Source organism: Uranotaenia lowii, chromosome 2 (assembly GCF_029784155.1).
Source record: "Uranotaenia lowii strain MFRU-FL chromosome 2, ASM2978415v1, whole genome shotgun sequence".
NCBI classification, from domain to species: Eukaryota; Metazoa; Arthropoda; class Insecta; order Diptera; family Culicidae; genus Uranotaenia; species Uranotaenia lowii.
The window spans coordinates 407,808,722-407,829,608 of NC_073692.1; the positions used below are offsets into that span (position 1 = coordinate 407,808,722).

At 32.5% G+C, this 20,887-nt stretch overlaps 1 protein-coding gene across 4 annotated transcripts in view; it reads left to right on the plus strand.

Moving 5' to 3' along the window:
- LOC129749259 (atypical protein kinase C) overlaps positions 1 to 20,887 on the plus strand; it is a 438,832-nt gene that overhangs the window by 41,766 nt on the left and 376,179 nt on the right. For all 4 annotated transcript variants that reach the window (XM_055744189.1, XM_055744187.1, XM_055744191.1 and 1 more), the window contains exon 2: positions 13,727 to 14,633. In XM_055744189.1, the coding sequence (XP_055600164.1) occupies positions 14,181 to 14,633 (453 nt within the window). In that variant the 5' untranslated portion in view covers positions 13,727 to 14,180. The remainder of the gene's footprint in view (positions 1 to 13,726; positions 14,634 to 20,887) is intronic.

Consider the following 20,887-nt stretch of genomic DNA (forward strand, 5'->3'; position numbering starts at 1 on the left):
AAGCTTGCTCTGGCTTTGATTTCGTATTAATAGAAAATTGATTGGAACAGATAGTCCAGTTTAAAGTTGCTATTTCTGCATTGTAGAAAAGGATGGGAAAGTGGACGAGAAATGAATGAATGCTTTGCTCAGCTTTTTCTAAGCTGCTGCTGTTGCTAGTGTTCTCCAAGAATAATAATTTAGCACTCGGTTCGATTCAATCGAACACAACGCATCGTCCACCGAGAACTACTACCACTACTAGCAGCAGAAGCAAACCCTGGCATTCGAAATTGCTTCCCACCATCAATCATTTCGAAATTGGCGGGAACCTTTCTCGCTGCGTGTCTGTTCCTTTTCAATCGATTCCCCTTTCCCATCCCAAACCCAAGCCGATTGTCTACGGCAAAAAGGGGAGGATTATACTCTCTGGAGCCACCGCCATAACCATACAATCCCCGGAATCGTTGATATTATCGCGCGCGGAAAATCGACGGACGAGCTATTAGCCGAACGATTTGTTTTGATGTTATTATGATCGGTGTTTTGTTTTTCCTTTATTTTTTCCCCTGATTTATTTTCAACTGAAAATTTCAGTTTGAAAGCAATTTTCTGGATAGCGATCAAATAGTCGGAATCCACGTTTGAATCAACGATTTAAGAGAAAAGGTTTAGATTAGGAAAACAAATTGATTTATAATACAAACTCTGTACGTTTTTGGCAACATTCGATTTTGGCACATGTAATGAAATTGAAATTTCCATAAAATTTTAAAACAAATACAAACAAAAGACTAAAAATGACAAAAAATAGATAAAAAATTATGGAGAATGAAAAACAGCAAATGACGGATTTCGCGCCAACTCGACGCAGTATCGCAGCAAACATAAAATAGCATAATAAATTTTAGCTCAAATCGTTAACGACGTTAATGCGAATCGCAATTCCTACCAAATAAGTAAACGATTGTAAAAAATGTTATTTAAAGTCGGTATAAATCGGATATAATAAAGAGTCCGCCATGCTTGCATGTTTGTTCTACCGCATGGTAAGTAAGAAAACAACTTTGCTGCTATCTCTACGATAAGCAGTGCAACCAGATTGCTAAAAATCAGATGATTCATTTGAAAAATTGTCCAATGAGAGAAGCAGCAAATATTGAAGCTGGCATCGGCTTGTATGCGCTCTCTTTCATAATTTCAGGATGTATAAGTAAGTTGTTGAATATCGTCTTATTTGCATAATTCTTATCGCTTAATCGAGAAGTTAAAAACATTCATGTATACTGCCTCCACTTTAGTAGGTAGATAAATGCTGTTTTTTTCGAGTTTTATGCAAAACTTTTCAAGCAAATTTTTTATGAAAATTTTTAGTTCTAAAATTACAATTCCAACACAAATGTGGTCTCCGGGAGAGTTTTAGAAAAATGATTAAATTTTTAGAAAAAAATATTTACCATAATACTTTAAAATCCTACACTGAGAAAAATGTCTTTTTATAAACTAAAACTCAATTTCCCAAAAAGCCATCTTAGAATTTTATGACATTTTTTCAAAGACGAATAGTAATAATGCCTACACAGTAAACGAAAATTACCGAGTTCGGTAATTTTTTTACCGAAATCCTAACATGTGTATATCGTTAAACTGTTCGGTAATTTTTTCGGTAAAAAATAAACGAACATCGGTAAATGAAGAGTCGATTTACCGATGTTCGTTTATTTTTTACCGAAAAAATTACCGAACAGTTTAACGATTTACACATGTTAGGATTTCGGTAAAAAAATTACCGAACTCGGTAATTTTCATTTACTGTGTACAAGTCGTCCATACATTTGTGCATATTCAAGGGAAAAAAGATTTTCTGAAAAAAACTTTTTCAAGATATTTTTTGAAAATCATGTACTTGATTTTTTCAGTGTAGATTTCCGACCTTCAATTCCAAACCTGCTTCGTTGAATTGATTCTACTGATTTCGAAGAAATAAGAGCTTTGATTGTAATAATTACTGGTAGAATAAATGGAAATCCGTCACTGAAAAAAATGCAAACTAAAAATTTAAAGTCTATTTAAAAACAAAAAGGCCACCTCAGAATTCATTGAATTTATTTTTTTGTGCTTGAGAATAATATGGTCTACAAATCTTCTGAACATCGAAAAGTAAGCAATCCTAAGGGAAAAAAAGTTTATGAAAAACGAAATCCAAATGTTTTGGGTGTATAAAGATAAAACTTTTATGAACACTGAACTCAAATTCACATGATTTTTCACTTAAAAACAAGGATCCAGTGATTTTCTTCCATGCAAGTGCGCCATATACATTTCACTTGGCAGTCACCTAAATTTCAAGTGAATTCATCCACATTCACTTCAGTCGTCACTTAAATTTGAAGTGAGAAAAAATATTCACTTTCCCATCACTTGAATTTCAAGTGAATGTCGGGTTGTAATTGTGTTTATTTTCAGAGTTCAAAATGGCAAATTCTAAAGAGCAGCGTTTAAAGCTTATGCGGGATCTGGATTTTCCCAATTCTTTACTAGGCGATTTTGGCGGTAGTTTGTGTTAAACGTGATGTAAGAAAAAGTTATTTAAAGGTGTTATCATGTTTCAGCTTGTGGGTTGAACTGGACAGATTTTCTGGTTTGCAGCAGGGAAGATTTAGAAGTCGTACTATCCGCAGTAATCGATCTGCCTTGGGATTACGATGGAATTTTCCAATCAATAAATTTATGGCGATAGCGTAATGTAAGTATTTGAAATCGAATTGGTGTTCTATAAATGTTCTTTTATTCAAAAAACGCGAGACATAATTAACTAGAAACTTACTTAGAAATTCAGATAAATTTCACTCGAACGTCATAGTGTTATTCACTTGACCGGTCACTTAAGTGAATTCACTTGACCCATTACTTAAAATTCAAATGAAATTACTGCAGATGTCACTTATTTTTTAGGTGAAAATTATTTTGCGTGTAGAAGCTTACATTATACACGGACAAAAAAAAAATAAAAAGGTTAAATTTACCGAGATAGCAAGATGAACACTCTTGAAAGCCAAAAAGGTAACTTCTACCTGCCTTATAATTACTCGGCTTTGAAAAAAAAAACATCAATTTCAAAGATGGCATTTTTTGGAAAATTGAATTTTAGTTTTTGAAATGTATTTTTCTCAGTGTAGGTTTTAAAAAAAAAATTTTGTCCTTAATTTCAATCACTTTTAACAATTTCTTTCATGAACCACGTTTTTGTAGGAATTGTAATTTTCGAACTAAAAATGTTTTCAAAATGTTTGCATGAAAAGTTTGGTCCTTTTCAAATGTTAGTCTAGATATTTTTTGGGAAAACTGAGTATGCCAAGTTGCTTTACTAGGTAAGATCTTTTTGCCCAAGAAGTTTCATTGAATTCTTAAAGAATCATGCCAACTTCGTGTCGATTTGGCGTGAAATCCGTCGAATATGGAAAAAATTGTAAATAAAATAAGAAAAGTGATAAATGCATCAAAAACATGTTAAGACAAAGAAAAAAAAACTAGAAATGATCAAAAATTCACTGAAAATTATGTAAATTACAATAATAATAGTTTTTTTTGTAGAAATAAGTAAAAATTTTTGAGAAACAACCGTTCGATTTTGGCAACATTCGATTTTGGAAACACAGAATGTTTGGGCGTGTGCTATAATTGAACTGGGTCTATATTTAAAAAAAAATCGAAGGAGATAATGTCTCGTGTCTCATGTCTCATGTTTCTCGTCTCACGTCTTATGTATCATGTGTAAGAATACCCGTGCAAAAAACCTTGATATACTAGAAACTTCTAAATAAAAATTGAACAAAGGACGCGTAAGTGTTAGTTATTTGAAAAAAGGAGAGAACGATACAAGAAACAATATTAAACCTTTAAAAATCTTAACACACTGTAAACCAAACACGAGAGTTTTTCGCTCTCCACAAGTGTGGTGCACTTATAGGCATAACTCAAATGTTATACATTGAATTATGATACTTTTTTCGACAAAATTAAACATAACACTTCAGGCAACGCTAGGACATTAAATTTGTAGAATATAATCCAGTTGTTTCTGAAATATAGATATTGCTGATTATCGGTGTTTCCCGGGCAGGGTTGCTTCGCGGTCCTTAATGTGGTATTAAAAAGCATTTTCGTCGGCTAAAAAATACATTCAAATTTTAAAACATTCGGAAAAATCAGATCCCTAAAATGTTAATGAATCAGATAAAAACATCACTACTAAACAAGTTTGATACTAAAATGATTCTGATTTAGTAAAATTCGAACAATTAAACATTGAAGCTAGTGATTCAAAAAAAAAACTAACTTCAATTGCAATTGCTGAAACCATGAATAGATTTCATTTATGATACCAATGTTGAGGTACAAAACGAAATCAAAAGAAACTTTTTCCCTGTTCAAGTGTTCTCGGAAATCGCTTTAAATCAATATAAATATTTGAATAAATTTTACTCAACGATCCGCCGTGTGAACTAGAACTAGAGTAAAATACCGACGAACGCTGGCACAAAAAAAAACTCCATTCTCACTGAGAGCAACACATAAAAGCTTTTCAATTAGAACGAAATTTATATGGATTCTTTCATCGATTGGGTGCCCAGTTGTGATGAGTGGTTTTCGAAAAATGAAGCACTACCACCCACTCAGCGAGACTGTTCTAAATATCGACCGGACACCTAACTACTGGAGCGCGGAGACCGATCAACTAGAATTTGAATTGATTTCCGTTTCCTGTGGCGCGCTTTTGGCGTTGCATTGACAGGACACTGCTCCAGGGTTCAGTCGATTCGGACATTCCTTGTTCCCTTTTTTATTCACCAAACCCAGTCAGCTTGCCATTTCCAATTGGTACTTATCAACGGTATTTAGTGGGTGGAAATAGATAGGTACTTAGTAGTGCCATTTTATATCTCCCTAAATTTATATGAAATCGCTCCCGCATTGAGGTATTGCTACCAATAAGGTGTTTCATCCTTTAGAACATTTTTGTCATGTTTGGAAAAAAATGGGGGTTTTCAGTTTGTAACTAAGGAAGATTAAAAAAATTATCTTTAAAAATTTGGATCTGCCCACCCTATTTCTCGGTTTAGGAATTCGCCGTTCAATTAAATTCAATCAAATCGAAACTACAGTTCGGTGGCTCCACTGGCACCAAAAATCCATTCCATGTAGGAAACCCCCCGCATCGAGTCATAAGTAGAGGGAATTCTTCCTTTCGCGTTGTGCCAAAACAGCGAAACTCACGCTGCTGCTTTTGGTGGGCTTCGCAATCAGGAACCTGCCGTTTCCGCATTTTCCGGAATTCATCAAAGAGACCTCGGTGCCGGGCCATATACGATAAATACTAGATTCGATTGGCACGAGCTAGAGGACTCTGCTACATGTAGATTGAGTGGTGATTTATGGATGAAATAATGCGACGCTCGGTAGTATTTTGTTTATGGCGAATCTAAATTTCGGAACAACAACTGTGAATTGTGGCTGCGGCTTTCTCTCTTTTCAGCGGGACCAAGATAACGAAACGGGGTTCAAAGAAATAGAGAAATTTTATTCTAGTATTAGCTGACCCGATGTGCTTTGCTACACCTTAAAAAAATGAAATTTGTAAAAACCGTTTAATAATTCTGAAGCAAAATTATTCGTACGAAACCCATCTCTCTGATAAAAAATGATCCCCTGTGCTTTTGTCGATTTCTGCAAATAAAAAATTTTTATGTCCTACTGCTTGATGGAGGTAGGGGTCTCTTATAATTATAACCATACCAATGCTCTCTCATATAAAATTTAGTTCCGTTGGTTAATAAGTTCTGACTTCGCAAGGCGGAAGATACCAGAAAAACTGCCCATGCCAAATTTTATTCCATTTGCTTGATTTAATCAAAAGTTTTGTATGTATGTCGATTCCAGGATCTAGAGCACTGAAAACCCGCAGATATCGGTTTTTCGGAAAACATAATAATTCAACCCGAGATTCAAGGAAATCCAATTCTATTTCGTTACAACGCAACTGCGACACCGAACCCGACTACAGTTTACAGAGTACTGCCGGTCTAGTTCTTTACAATTCGTCGGGTTTCTAAGCACACACGATGAAAAAGAGAGTTTGCAATGTTATTAGGGATGTTCAATAGACTGAGTCGATTTGGGGTCATTTTTGAATTTCTCAAACTCTGGGGTCTAAACAGCTTCGTTTTGGTTCAAAACTCATCCATGATTTTTTGTAGAATTTTTAAGTAACGTTTACATGAGTAAATTTGAACTTTTAAATTTGTATGGAAAAAATGCATATTTTGTCCACAATTGACACTCGACGTATTACAGAACACGACACTTAATGTTCTTAAAAACGGAAAAAGGATTCAAAATTACCTTTATTGTTGACCGGTTCCGGGCTCGATGTTGCCCATCTACAGGACGATGTCCGACTGGTCACACGATTCCGTTTGTAAGAACGTTTTGTGTCGTGTCCTGTAATACGTCGTGCGTTAATTGTGTAGTTAAATCTTACGTTGGCACAAATCCGCTTAAAATGAGTAAATATTTTGTACTAAAAAGTCAACATCATTTTTTTTTTCTTCTGTGGAATCGAGCCAGCTGATGGTTTTTGTGCCAATTTATAAATTTCCTGAAATTCCTGAAAATTCCTGAAATTTAACGCTGAACAACTATGTTGAAGACCGTAACTTCGTATCTTATTAGGCATATGCATATCATACAGTTAAAAATTTCAAGCTCTAAATATTTTTTCGCTGCCATTTGAAATATTGGATCCTAACAAGGACAAAAGGTAGAAACTATGTTTTTCCTTTTTTCTGCTTCTCTTCTAATTTAAGAAGATTTTGTTTTTAGAAAACAACAATTCAGAATTAAAATACAAAGACAAACTCATGATAAAATATTTACAAAAATTTGAATAGTTTACTAAGATATGCGGTTGATTTATATGAAAATTAAAAAAAAAAACTAAGCAATAAAATTTGGTGAATTTATTTGAAAATACAAACAAAAATCAAAATTTAAACTGTTTAGTTTTTCAGAAAAAAATTGTTTCAAAAAAACTTTTTACCATTTCAAAAATTCATTTTGGTCCCTATGTCAACTTGTAGTGGCCGAATTTTCTTGAAATATCCTGAACTCGAATCTATACACAGATTTTATAGATATAGATATAGAGTTTATAAGTTTGAATATGATTCAGTGTTGAGTGAAACTACTAGATAACTGAGAAGCTAAGAAATCTACATGAAAGGTAAACACTGATTCTGAATTTGTTTAATAGACTTCATTTGAGAAGCAAAACTATGTTCATCAAGATGATCCTGTTCATCAAGATGATCATGAATAATCTAAAAAAAAAATTCTACAGTTTTAAAAATTGGAACGATATCATAACAATAATTGCTAACATTTTTACTAAATACAACCGGATGGGGTTGGGAGGTTTTTGGTGACAAATTTTCCTCATATCATTGTTATTTGAACAAGTCTTAAAAAAAGTATAATAACTGTGTAGATACGATATAATTATTCCATTTAAATCTATGCTTTTTAAAGCATGCAAATTTTATTTTATATTTGTGGTTTCTGCTGGATTGAGTTGGAAACTAACTTTGATTAAGTAAAAAAAATTTAATTAGAATCTAAAATTCAATCTATGAAACTGCGATCTGAATCCTGCCTTTCGAACCTGAGTTCAAAATCTGAATTTCGGATATGACAATGAATTTTTTATCTATGTTCCAGATAATAATAAGGCAATAAGCGAAAATTGTATCAAAACCCTCAACCCTCTCATTTGAATTCTAAATTTTCGGCTTTTAAAGTGAATTTTTCCTTCAGTTATTTATTCGAATTTCAATTTGTAAATCTAAATAAAAATTCCGAATTATGAAACAGTTTTGGATTTTTAAATTCTGGATAACCATTATGAAGCTTTCTTGTGTTCCAATGCTGCAAAAGAATTAAAAGTTGAAATGTTTTAGTAATTGTAATTTTATTTATTTTTCACAGTCCGAAATGATGAGTTTCGATTATGAAAAATGCATCTAGTTGAGGTTTCAAACGCAAAATAAAGATTCGAATCAGGTTTTTTCCAATGATGATTCAAACTGGATTTCAATAAGAAAAAAAAGCAGATGAAGAATCCGAAATCTGATCACTGACATCGAATTTTGATGTTTATATTTATAAACTAATTTGGAACCACAAAATCCAGAATTATTCTAATCCAGAGGTTTTCAAAGTGATCCCTACCGCCCCCAGGAGGGCGTTGAGAGCTTTTGAGGGGGCGGTGAGCTCAATTTTGATTTTCGGGGGGCGTTCGAGGGCTCAGGGGGGCGCTCAGGCTATATTAATTTTTGTTCTTAAAACTTATCGTTACTTCTATGAATCTTCAGTAAGATTTGATTTTTACTTCACTGGCAAATTTGTACACTTTACAAAAAATCTGTAATTTGAGTTTTTGAAGCATTTTTCTTTACCGAATAGAGGTTGTTATTTTACATTTTTGTTTATTTTTTTTTTTGTCAATTTAATTAATTTTAATTCAATGATTTCAAATCAAACCTTGATATCAAATTAACTTTCGAGTCTATTTTAAACGACTTCCGAATGAATTCTTTATGTTGAAGAGTATTCAATTACGTCGTTCAGGAATATTATGCCAATAATGCAAACTAAATAAACTACCAGTGCATTTACCAAATTTGCCTCTCGTTCATCTCAAAGTATGAGGAAATAAACGTGTTATTTATTCTATTGCTTGAAAAAATGTAGAATAATTTTCTCGAAACTATAAAATATGAAACGTACATTGGATTTATATTTTTTGGGGAATTTTGAAGCTTCACATTGTAGAAATAATGTTGCTACTTCGTGCTTCATCATTTCCAAACATTGTTAACCATTTGACACCCTCAGAATCAACGAGTAACTAAGTGTGTAAAACGGTTTTGAAGAAAACACGCTTTCGTGTTTTCTTTTTATTCCAATTTCATATTTTTCGGAAAATTACATATCACAATTTTCATTTGATCTAAAATCGCCTAGAAATTGATGGTTTTTGCACTTTTACACCTAAAGATAAAAAAAAATAATAAAATAAAATAAAATTACTGGAATTCATCCTTCATAATTTTGTTAAAATTTGAAATCGGTGGATTTTGTCCAGTAAATAAGATAGTGAATATTATTGCTCAGTAGTACATGGATTTGAATTTTTTTTTGAAAACTTTTCTACATAAGTCTGAAATCTTGGAAAAACCAAAAAAAAAATTTTTTTTTAAGTTTTATTGATAATTTAAATTTTGTGGAACTACAGTACCGTTCATAATTCAAAAGAAATGAGATCTATCACTTCAAGTTTCAACTTTTATTACTTCTTACGCTAATGATATATTTCATACGTAAACATTCGTTAAAAATTATATAGAAATCGCAGTTTTCAATCCAAAGCTAAAATATTGTACCTCTCGAAACTTTTGATCCAATCGATAGAATTTTTCAAAACTTCTTACATGATAGCTTTATTTTTCAACATTTTCTTAGCAAAATTTTATTAATAGGTGTTGAGATATTGCAGTTTGAGTGGAAAAAGTTTGAAAAAAAATCGATTTTCGTTGAATTGCTGTATCTCAAGTCATACATATTATAGAAAACTCAAGTTTTGAGAGATAATACTGTAGTTTTTCGATTTTATCACTGCTCGATTTTTTTAATACTCGCCAAATTCACGCTCGATTTTATCACGCTTTGTTAGAAATCATGGAGAAACCATTTTCAGGACCTTAATTTTCTTTCAAAAGCAAAGAGCATCTTGGTTCATGATATTTTTTCATGGTTTATGTGGTTTATGCTATAGTAAAGGGTGATACGATCAAAGTTTGGTCAATATCTACTTGACGTATTTCTTTCAATTTTGCATTTAAAAAACCTGAACACCCCTCATTTTGAAGGTGTGTGTGTAGAATGTTGCTCCTATTTTGATTTTGGAATTCACTCTTCAGTTGTCAAAATGCCGTCCAAGGAAGAAGAGCAGCGTATCAAAATTTTGCTCACGCATCGCGAAAATCCGATCTACTCGCACGCAAAGCTGGCAAAATCGCTAAAAGTTGCCAAATCAACCGTTACAAATGAAATTAAATTTTTGGGGAACGTTTGTCGACAGCCAGGAAGTCTGGATCGGGGGGAAATCAAAACCGGAAGCCGCTGAGACGACAAAGAGAGTTGCCGGTAGTTTCAAGCGAAACCCTAACCTCTCTCTCCGAGATGCCGCAAATAAGCTGGGTGTATCGTCTACAACCGTGCATCGAGCCAAAAAACGAGCCGAAATATCGATTTACAAGAAAGTAGTGACTCCAAATCGCGATGATAAACAAAATACGACGGCCAGAGCGCGATCCAGGAGGATGTACACGACAATGCTGATGAAGTTTGACTGCGTGGTAATGGACGACGAAACCTACGTCAAAGTCGACTACAAGCAGCTTCCGGGACAGGAGTTTTATACGGCACCCTTTAGCGAAACAAATCCAAAATCTAATATCCTTTACTTTATTACTAAATATTTTCATAAACAAAAAAAAATCGTTTATGTCATTACAAATGTTATGCTTATATGGAATATTCTTCAGAAAAACAATTTTATCCTTAATTAATTTTTTTTCCTTGTTTTTCTAAATGCTCCACATCACATACATATAAACAGGTTTTGATCTTTTACTCAAGGCCAAACATTTTAAATTTTTTAAAGGTGCAATGAATTTAAAACGTCATTTTGACTGATTTTGGTGCTCTGAATCTGAACATTTTTTTTTCTTCAGATTTTGTTGTTGAAATAACTTTTTTGAAATAAGATTAAAGTTATTTGAGAAAGTTCTTCAATGTTTGACATAACTTTTAAACTAAAACATAACATTTAAAAAAAATGTTAAATAATGTTAAATGTTAAAGAAGTTTTAAACCAAACTGTATTTAACCCTTCGTTTCATAAAGTAACAAATTTGCAACAATTAATGTATAAAAAAGTGAAAAATCGTATTTTATTTTAATTTTTTTTCTTGATGTACACACCATTTGCAACTGTTTAAAATGATTTTTAACGAAATATAAAAAATCATAAAATTAAGGGTAAAGATATTTTGTAAAATATAAATCTATTGGATTTTTTCAAAACTTTCTGCAGTACTGTCAAAAAACTTGTACTTAATTAAATTTTTCAAATTTTTAAAAACTGTTGAATTTTACTTTTTAGATCATGCATCATCATCTTCAAAACATTATTCCTCAATCGAATGGAGTATATAAAACAAAATGAGAATCAGATTGTTTTAATATGTAGCTTTGATCAATGATTGATTTCACTTAAAACCGACACATTTTAAAAACTTCATATCACCAAAATTAATTGTGATAGTCTAAATGTGACAAAAGATTCGAGTTCAGGACGTTAAAATCTATCAAATCAATCATTAAAACACGGGCACTAAAATGCTGGTCCCATGAGTTTTCAATTAAATTCTATAAATCATTTTTTTAATGGTGAGTCGCATTTATTGAAAAAAAAAATCCTTAAATGGTAATAAACATATCTTTTCAATCTTTATATTTTGTTTTAATTTTCAAATGAATTTACTTAGTTTTATAGTACTTTTTTTCCAATTTTTAATTAAATTTACCGAATTTTTAAGTCATAGTATTTAAATTATTAGACAGATTTTTGCTAATCTTGTCTACGTTTTTCAATTCTGAACTTTTGCTGTTCTAAAAACGTAAACCTTTTTTTCTCTAATCAAAAATTCACATTTCAAAGCGCAAATTTTTTTTTCAAATTCAAACACTTCAGCTGAATTTTCCAATCAACTTTCAGTTGAAAATGAAGAAAAGAATTTCAAATTAAGGTGAACTATAAATAACCAGTAATACCATTTTCCTGACAACTAATCATGGTTATTTTTTTACCTGATCTGACATTTATTTTATAATAAAGATATTTTTTTTAGAAATCTGTGTTTTAGGAATATTTATTTCAAATTTCAAAACTAAACTACTTGGATTTTATTTTTAAGCAAATTTCTAGTTCAGAATGCGAAACATCATTTTGAAAAATCTATCAAAGACTTACCGAAAATATCATTGATTTGAAACTTTCAGTGTGATTTGTTGTGGAAGTTTCGATTTATTTTATCAGTAAAATTTATAATTTTTTGAGTTTGTGTGATAATGATTACCTAGTAAGAAAATGTTTATTTTTGTTATTTTTATCATTTTTCATATTTTTTTTAACTAAATTTGAATTACAAAACCCAACATAAACATTATTTACTTCCGATTTCATAAATTTTTTAATTGTAATTGCTTTATACTCTGAGATGTTCTTTATGCTTTAAAAAAATGTGAAAAACTAGTCAAATTTGTGGGATAATAAGTTTAAAAAAAACTATGAAGAAAATAAGAGAGCAAAATTGTTGTGAGCTGTGATCCAAAATCTTCTTTTAGGAACATTTCAGTTCAGTAAACATGAGGTCTACGAGGTGATACTTGCTACTGATTGATTTTTGTAGGTATATACACAATTATCAATCTAAAGAAAGAAAATACCTCATACCAGTTGCATTGCATCTTCTCTGGTTTATAGACCAAACACACCCATCATAGTCCTCATCAGCATTCCCATTCACAGAAAGAACTCATAACTGAAGTCTGTCTGTTATCACACCCACTCAGTCCTGTGTTGTATGTGGGCGGGTTTATTAGCAAACGTCATTAGCAAGACAGTTTTCATTCATATGTAATAGGGTGGCGATTTAAGGATGTCAAAAACCACCAAAGGAAAACCGGAAAATCGAAATTAAATTTTTTATGCCAAATGACTTAAATATGAATGATAGTGTTAACTCGATAAAAGAGTTTTGGACAAGTCGGTTTTCCGAAAAACGATCCTAAAGAGTCGATTTTTGACCAAAAATTTTTTTTTCGAGGTTACACCAGATTTCGACGTTTTATGCATTTCTTAGTAATTTGGTAGAGAAATTAAAATTTCGATTTTCCCGATTTCCTTCGGTCGTTCGGTATTTTTTGCGGGTCAATAAACCGAAAAATTGATACACCCCCAAATCAAGTCCGATAGAGATGAAATTTTGCGTCAGTATTTTGGGCCAATCTACAAAAAGGATATGGTCTTCACAATTTGACCATGACATTTTTTCCATACATCCATTGCCACCCTAATATGTAGTTATGTTTGGCTTGGTCGGATTGGGGATACGAATCCCCCGAAAAACAGGTGCGCGTGATTTTCGGGAATTTCGTTTTGGCGATGTGGTTAGTTATTCTTGAAGCTGAGTTTATTCTCTGATTTCCATCTAGCAGCAGCAGCAGCAGCACCACCACCAACAAAAGCAACAGCTCAGTACGTGTTCCGTTGCTGAGTGTGTTGTTTTTCCCTCCCCGCCCCGGGGGCAAATGAAGTTTAATGATCCTTTTTTGTTTGTTATTTTTCTCGCTCGGTTGAGTACGCTCAAACAGTGTTGCGCAATGTGTGAATTATTATTTTCGCGCTGATTATGATTGTTCAAGTTTGTTTGCCTACACTTTCGAGAAAGGATCAACTTCTTTTGGAAGCCCCGGTGCGGTGCTGTTGGTTGGTGTTTTTTTTTAGTTGTCGGGGCGGATGGTGTGATTCATCTAACTTTGGGTAAATTTCATTTCATTTCAGCAAACCTAGTCTTTCAGCATCTCTCGGCGGCAATCAAATTTAATTTGCGCCACACTCACAGGAACGAAACGGAACCAGTATGAAAGTTGTAGAAAAAGTTCCCCACGACGAAGACGTTCTTCTTCCATTACAACGCCGACGATAGCGATAGAGAAAGTAAAGTGCGAGAGTAAGAGACTGATAGTAAAGTTTTGCATCGAACTTTGCCAACACCAACGCTTTCAGTAGGTTATTTTAGTAGGGGAAGCGGGGTCAAAGAAATAGAAGAAAAAAGTGCAGTTGATAAAAGTTTTCGCTCCTGTTAGAAGTGAGAAAACTGTCTTTCCCCCAGAGGTTGGGTCCTACGCGGTAGTGAATTGGAGCAACGAGCTCGTAGCAATAAAGTGAAATTAAAAGTTTCCGGCAGCTGGGCAGAGGGTGGGTTGTGTGGGGCTAGAAAAACCATTCCGAAACCATGGCCTGGGGCTACTGGAGTGCAACGGCCGTTGATCGGGGTCGGTCTCCTCGGCGGAATACCCAGCAACAGCAACAGCCACAGTATCCGTATCAGAACCAGAACTACCAGCCCCCGTTGCCTCAGCCTCCTCAACAGCAACCGGCTCAACAGCAACAGCAGTACAACCTCGCCCAGTCCCAGCATCAACAGTCGACGCAATGCCTTGCCAATAGTTGCCCTCAGGCGGCGGGGTCGGCCAACAACGATCTTCCTCCGCCACTTCCGCCCACGCAGCAACAACAGCAGCAGCAATGTCCTGCCAGTCCTTGCCACAGTCCCTGTCACAGTCCCCAGTTCATAGAACACATTCCCCCGGATCTGCCCTGCACCCCAGTTTGCACCTTTTCGCGTAGACAGTCACTTGATAGTCCACAGGTAGATCGATGCGTATCGTCCATCGGATTCGCAGAGGTGGGTTTTGTTTTTGTAATCCAGAATATCCCCGAAACATTATCCAAAGAGGCTTCCCTCGGGATGAGTTCCTTATTAACTAGCTAGTCTCATCCGGGGGAAGTTTCTCCCAACCTTCCGAAATCCCCCTCATACACATGTACGTACACACTGATTGTGTATGTTGTAGTCGTCATTCATTTATCATTGGACTATAGCAATGACTCCTAGAAGCGACCGAGGAGCGGTGGTTCCGACAAACAATCCCTACGAGTTCGATTCCGAGCCATCCGACCCAGTGAAACGGTGCAGGGTGTCATCAAAGTTACTAACTTCAGCATAATATTTGAGAAGAAACTGAAAATTTTTAATTCAAAATTAGGATTATGTTAACAAAAACCAGGATGACATAAATGACAATAAAAAAGTAGGATGACAAAAATAACCCCAAAGTAAGATTCAAAATGGTACCTACTGAAATGATACTAAAATAACTAGTCAAAACTGAGAAAATCTGCAAAAATAATTCTACGATAAGTAAAAATAAAGTCGTCACATTAACGAAACATGGAAATTTAGCGCAAATTTGAGAAAAATGGTACACAAAAAGCAATGAAAACGAAAAAAGTGACAAAAGGATTATTATAAAATTAAAACGGACAAGAGATGGATATGAAAAAAAGTGTAACCACAATAAGACAAGGGTGAGAATGAAATCTGACGACACTGAACGAAACTGAGTATAAATTTTGAAAAAATAATCAAAATGTGCCGAAAACAGACGTTACGAGTATGAAATGAGACAACAAAAACTTAACGCAACGAAACAGAAAGAAATGAGGATAATGAATAGTGACAAAGGGACCAGCGTGAAAAAATTTACTAAAAACCTGGTTGATTTTTGATAACAAATAACAAAAAAATAAAATAAAAGAAAATTAACTCAAACGACACAAAAATGCGATTAAACTATGCCACCATTGAGACAAACGAAATATATAGTAAAAAAATCGGATGTATAAGTTAACTAGAAAAATAATAATAATAATATGAATCAAAAGAGAATCTTTATAAATAAAAATAAAACACATATTCCGATAGAAATAATAAAAAAAATAAATGAAATGAACAACTCTTGAAATGAACAAAAATCGAATTCAAAATAAAATGGAAACAAGAAACATAAATAAAGAGTTAAATAAATCAAAGAAAAAAATCCGAAAAGGGAAAACTCAACTTCACGTTTTTTATTTAAAATTGAGAAACAATTAATAAAAAAAAAACAAAATAATGAAATTATGCTGAAAAAAAATAAACAAAACATATAAGAAATATTGGATATGGATATAGAAAAAAAATTTTTTTTTTTAAATATTGAAAAAAAATATCCAAAAAGTATGAAAATCTATTATATAAAATTCTCTTGTAACGGTGTTTGTAGTACTACTCCTCCGAAATTACCAAAACGATTCAAATGAAATTATTTTTAGAATATTCTGTGGGCATGCGAATCGGTTTATATCGAATAAAAACAACAAAAAGTCACATCAATTGTCCGTAATCATTAAATTTGTAATAAATTGAATCAAATAAAAGTCATGGCCTTCAATTTTTTCGAGAGATTTTTTTTCCTTTGGGCGCCGGGCGGTTTGTTTTTCGTCTCCAAGGTCGAGGCGTCGCGAGCTAACGTCGCTAGAGAATAGTTACCATGGCACAGCATACTGATTAATGGGAACATTTGGGCGCGTATTTCTCAACCAGGCATACTTTCAATTCACGTGGTGGCTCTATGAAGCCTAGATTTGATATTTTCTCTATGTATCCCAGCAAAATTGTACAGCACAAATTAATGAATGCGGCCTAGATGTCCCCCAGATTGATATTTTGCCGATCGAATCAAAACCATTCAAACGATTTTAAAACTTAAAACGATGTTGATTCCGTGTTAATTAAAGCAGCATGTTTTGTCTTAAAAATAAAAATTTAATACTGATAAAGGTATCTTTGCGGACGTTTGAAAAAAAGAAAGTGAGAAGATTTTCAAGCAATTATGTTTATAATTCGATACGCCTAGATTCCTGTCGATAGCAGACAAAATAATAACATGTATTAATTAATCAGAACCACAACAAAATCCAATGAAAATGAACAAACACATGAACAAGAGTTTGTCTTTTACAATAGATTATATTTCAAAAGTGAGGATGTGCATTTTCCGGAAGAATTTTCAGTTGAGAAAGTACACTAGAGCAAGACCAAACTTTCAACAATTAAAAAAAAATGGAGGTATTATTTCTTATTTCTTCATCTATTAATTTTCGGGCCCATACCAACAATCTGACGAAATAAACTCAACTTTTCTTTTAAACCATTTACCAAAAAAACATGAACATCTATCTTTAAGGAATTTCCTCTCCAAAATGATTCAGCATTATATGAGAAAGGCCCGCGTGTTGAATCTGAAGTGGATATTCAAAATTATTAAAAGTGTCTTTGTAAGTGGAGCCTTTTGTTTAAAACAGCATAAAGTAAAAGTGGAGTATCAAAAATTTCCCTTAACTCTAAAAAAAAATGCAGATATATCAATGAAATTTGATACAACGAACAGGAACACGTATCAAATTCGTTTCAAAGTATTTAAACTACATTTCGCATCTATGAATAAGTTCAGAAAATGCATAGTGTTTTCACTTGCTTCAATAATTGGGACAAATGTCAACTTAGAAGTATCTTTTAGTCAACATTATTGCATATTTTACTTTCAACAAAAGTTTGATGAGAAATGATTTAGTTATTCAACAAACGAAAATTTTTTTGTTTTAAAGATTTACATATTTTTCTTAAAAGCTCAACTATGTTAAAATCCGTTTACATTGTTTACATCCGTGTTGTATCTGAATTGAAATAAAGATTGAAATAAAAAAAAATCAAACAAAAGACACTTTGGTAACTGTTAGCCTTCTCGGTGTATAAATTATCATTTTATGGTTTTGTGTGATGTTCACATGAAAAATTTAAAAAAAAAATTCATACCACCTTCGAAGCATGAACAGACTTTTTTCGATCCATCAAATTTTTGATAATCTGCTTTTCATTCGATTGTTAATGAACAAATAAGGTCAGCAAGTTTAGATCTTCAAAATTCTTAAAAAGCTCAGCTAAAAAAAAAGAAAATAACCGTAATTCAGCTGAAAACAAAATTTAAACATATTTTTTTCCCCTTTAAAACCATTCTTTTCCTTGATCCTTTGAGTTGTGGTTTATCAATATGAATTCAATTTGCACTTTCTGCTAAAACAAATCAAAATATAGTAATTTGCAGTATAAAAAGTCGCCAGATTTCATACCATGACAAGTACTGTTTGGCATCACTTCAATTTATAACGTGTCATATCTACAAAGTGACTGATTTTAGCATGGGAAGGAATTTTGGCACGAGATATGTTTCCATGATGGTTATAAACCTTTCTGCATTGCAGTGTAAAGAAGGGAGGGACAAAGGGAGTTCAATGAAAACGTATCAAACCATTAAGGGCACCCATACAAGTTTATTGGCATAAATCGAAAATTCATAAAGCAAAAGGAAGAGAGGGTAGTTGGATACGAAGAATTTGAGACCATCCCTTATTTCTGGGTGGAATCGCAAAGAAGGAGGCAAGTTTTCATTCATATTATATTCGGAATAATTCGAAAACTTATCAGATAAATAAAGCGAAATACTACGTCATTTAAATACTAAAAATTCAGTTACAGTAGTTCGTGAGCACCTTTTGCATTGCTAGAGGGAAGGGGGAAAGGACTTGAAGTCCATATCATTAAAACATGCATTTTGACATCATTAAAGCTTATAAAAATAGATTAAAATTTTTAGGTCTTGAAAAACAAATCTAGAGATCAAACTTAAGAAAATATTATAAAATCATTTTTGTACTGAAATTCGAAATTAAAGCTGCGGTAATTTTTAAAAGCGTTTGCTTCTTAATAAGCTTGACATTTGGTTTGAAATGCTGCTTAAGAAATAAAGCTTGATTTCAGATATTTTATTAAATTTAATTTATTTTCGAAAGGTGTAGCAAAGCACACTGGGTAAGCTAGTACATTTATAAAAGTAGAGACAACAGTAAAAAAAAGTTTAGAAAACAGTAAGAAAAAGTGTATTATACGGGAAGAAGGATAGTAACAGGGAGAAAAGTAAAAAAGTGGACGAAACTTAAAAAAAAAAATAGGAAGAACAAATTCAAAACTCAACAAAGAAAAACTTTTAAAAATTTAACAGAACAAGAGACAAACAATAAACAGGAATAAATAAAAAAAGATGACAAAAACAAAAGAAGGACAAAATTTAAAAAACTTAGTATTCGACAAAAATGGATAGAAATAAAGAAAGAAGAAAACGAGAGTAACAGAGAAAAATAAGAAAAGAGAAAAAATTAAAAATGAGATAAAAAATAAAAAATGAGATAGAAAATGAAAAAAAAAAATAAAAAATTAAAAAGAGGAATTTTTTTTTTAAAAAGTTAATAGAAGAGAAAAAAAAATTAGAAAAGAGAAAAAAAAATCAAAAATAGAACATTTTAAACAAAAATTTAAAAAGAAAAAAATATAAAAAGAGGTACAAGTAAAAAAACAAATAATGACAAAAATCAAAAATGAAAAAAAATAAAAAAAAATTAAAGAAGAAAAGAAGAAAAATCAAAAACAGATAAAAATCTTAAAAACGTGGAAAAATATTAAAAGGGAAAAAAAATTATTGGAAACAAAAAAATGTATGAGATAACACACTAATAAGAAAAACAATAAAATGAAAAACAGAAAAAAAAATTATAATCTGGAAAAAAAAACAGGAAAAAACAGGAATTAAACAGGAAAAAAAGGAATAAAAACAGGAAAAACAACGATTCCGAGCCATCCGAACCAGTAAATGGTGCAGGGTGTCATCAAAGTTTCTAACTTCAGCGTAATACTTTTGAGGAAACTGAAAGTTTCTAATTCAAAATTACAATTATGTTAAAAAATATTCAGGACGACAAAAAAACAAAAATACAAAAGAGGTAAAAAAGGATGAAAAAAATTAAATTTAAGTAAGACTCTAAATAGTACTGAAATGACACTAAAACAAGTCAACCTGAGAAAATCTGCAAAAATAATTCTGCAATAAGTAAAAATAAAATCAACACAAAATCGAAACATGAAAATTTAGCGCAAACTAAAGAAAAATTTTACACAGAAAGGATAAAAACGGGAAAAGTGACAACAAATTTTTCACAATTAAAACGGATAAGAGATGGAAATGAAACAAAGTGGGACAAAAGTAAGACAAGGACGAGAATTAGGGGAGATGGGGGCATAATGGCCACCTTAAGGAAAACGGTTATTTAACCATAGAAAATAGCTATAATATGGAGGTTACATTATTGTTTCGTGTTCAGACATTTGAAAAGCTTATTCCCTAACGGGCTGAAACGTGAAAAACTAGATGAAAACGTTAAAAAATGCATTTTAAAAAATTTTGCCAAAAGCTGAAAACCAGCCACTGTGGAGGCATAATGAGAACCCCCCCTGAGGCAGTATGAGCACCATTAATCAGAGCAAGATGTGCGTTTTTGCCGGGGAATCTAGCAGCGAATTCAATTCGATGAAGTCAGGTGAGTCGTAGATTCATCAAACAAAGCAATAACAAAATAATCTAGGTCTGTTTGTAGAATACAAACAATTCACGCACGCTCATACATTATGTGCTTTGTTCGGAGAATGATGCTACTAGCCGTATAATGTAGCAATAAAAAAATCGATCATGAATTGTGAATGGAAAAAAATCACCTCGAACAGAAATCTAACTCTAGTCTTTTGATTACCTCTCCGACACCTTACCAATAGGCTAAATTGTTGGATGAAAACTAGTCAAGGTGTGGCGCTATAAATCAATTTTAATTCGCTGCTAGATTCTACGGCAGAAAATGCTCATTATGCCTCGATAATATGGTGCTCTATATGCCCCTAGTCAACAAATTTAAGTAAAAACGTGTTTTAAAATTGATAAAAGTGAAAAATCAAAAAATTTTTGATGGTAAAAATTGAGAAACAATGTGTACATCATGTTGCAGTGCGTACATTATAGATCAAGGTTATTTTAAGATCATAAGAGCTTATTTCGTGGTGCTCAATAATTATAATATTTTCGTAACTTGAGAACCAAGCTAGTTTTTTTTCAAATATCTCTGTAAAGATGATAAGGAGATTCCTTTTTTGTGAAAAATTAATACTATAGGAAGTAC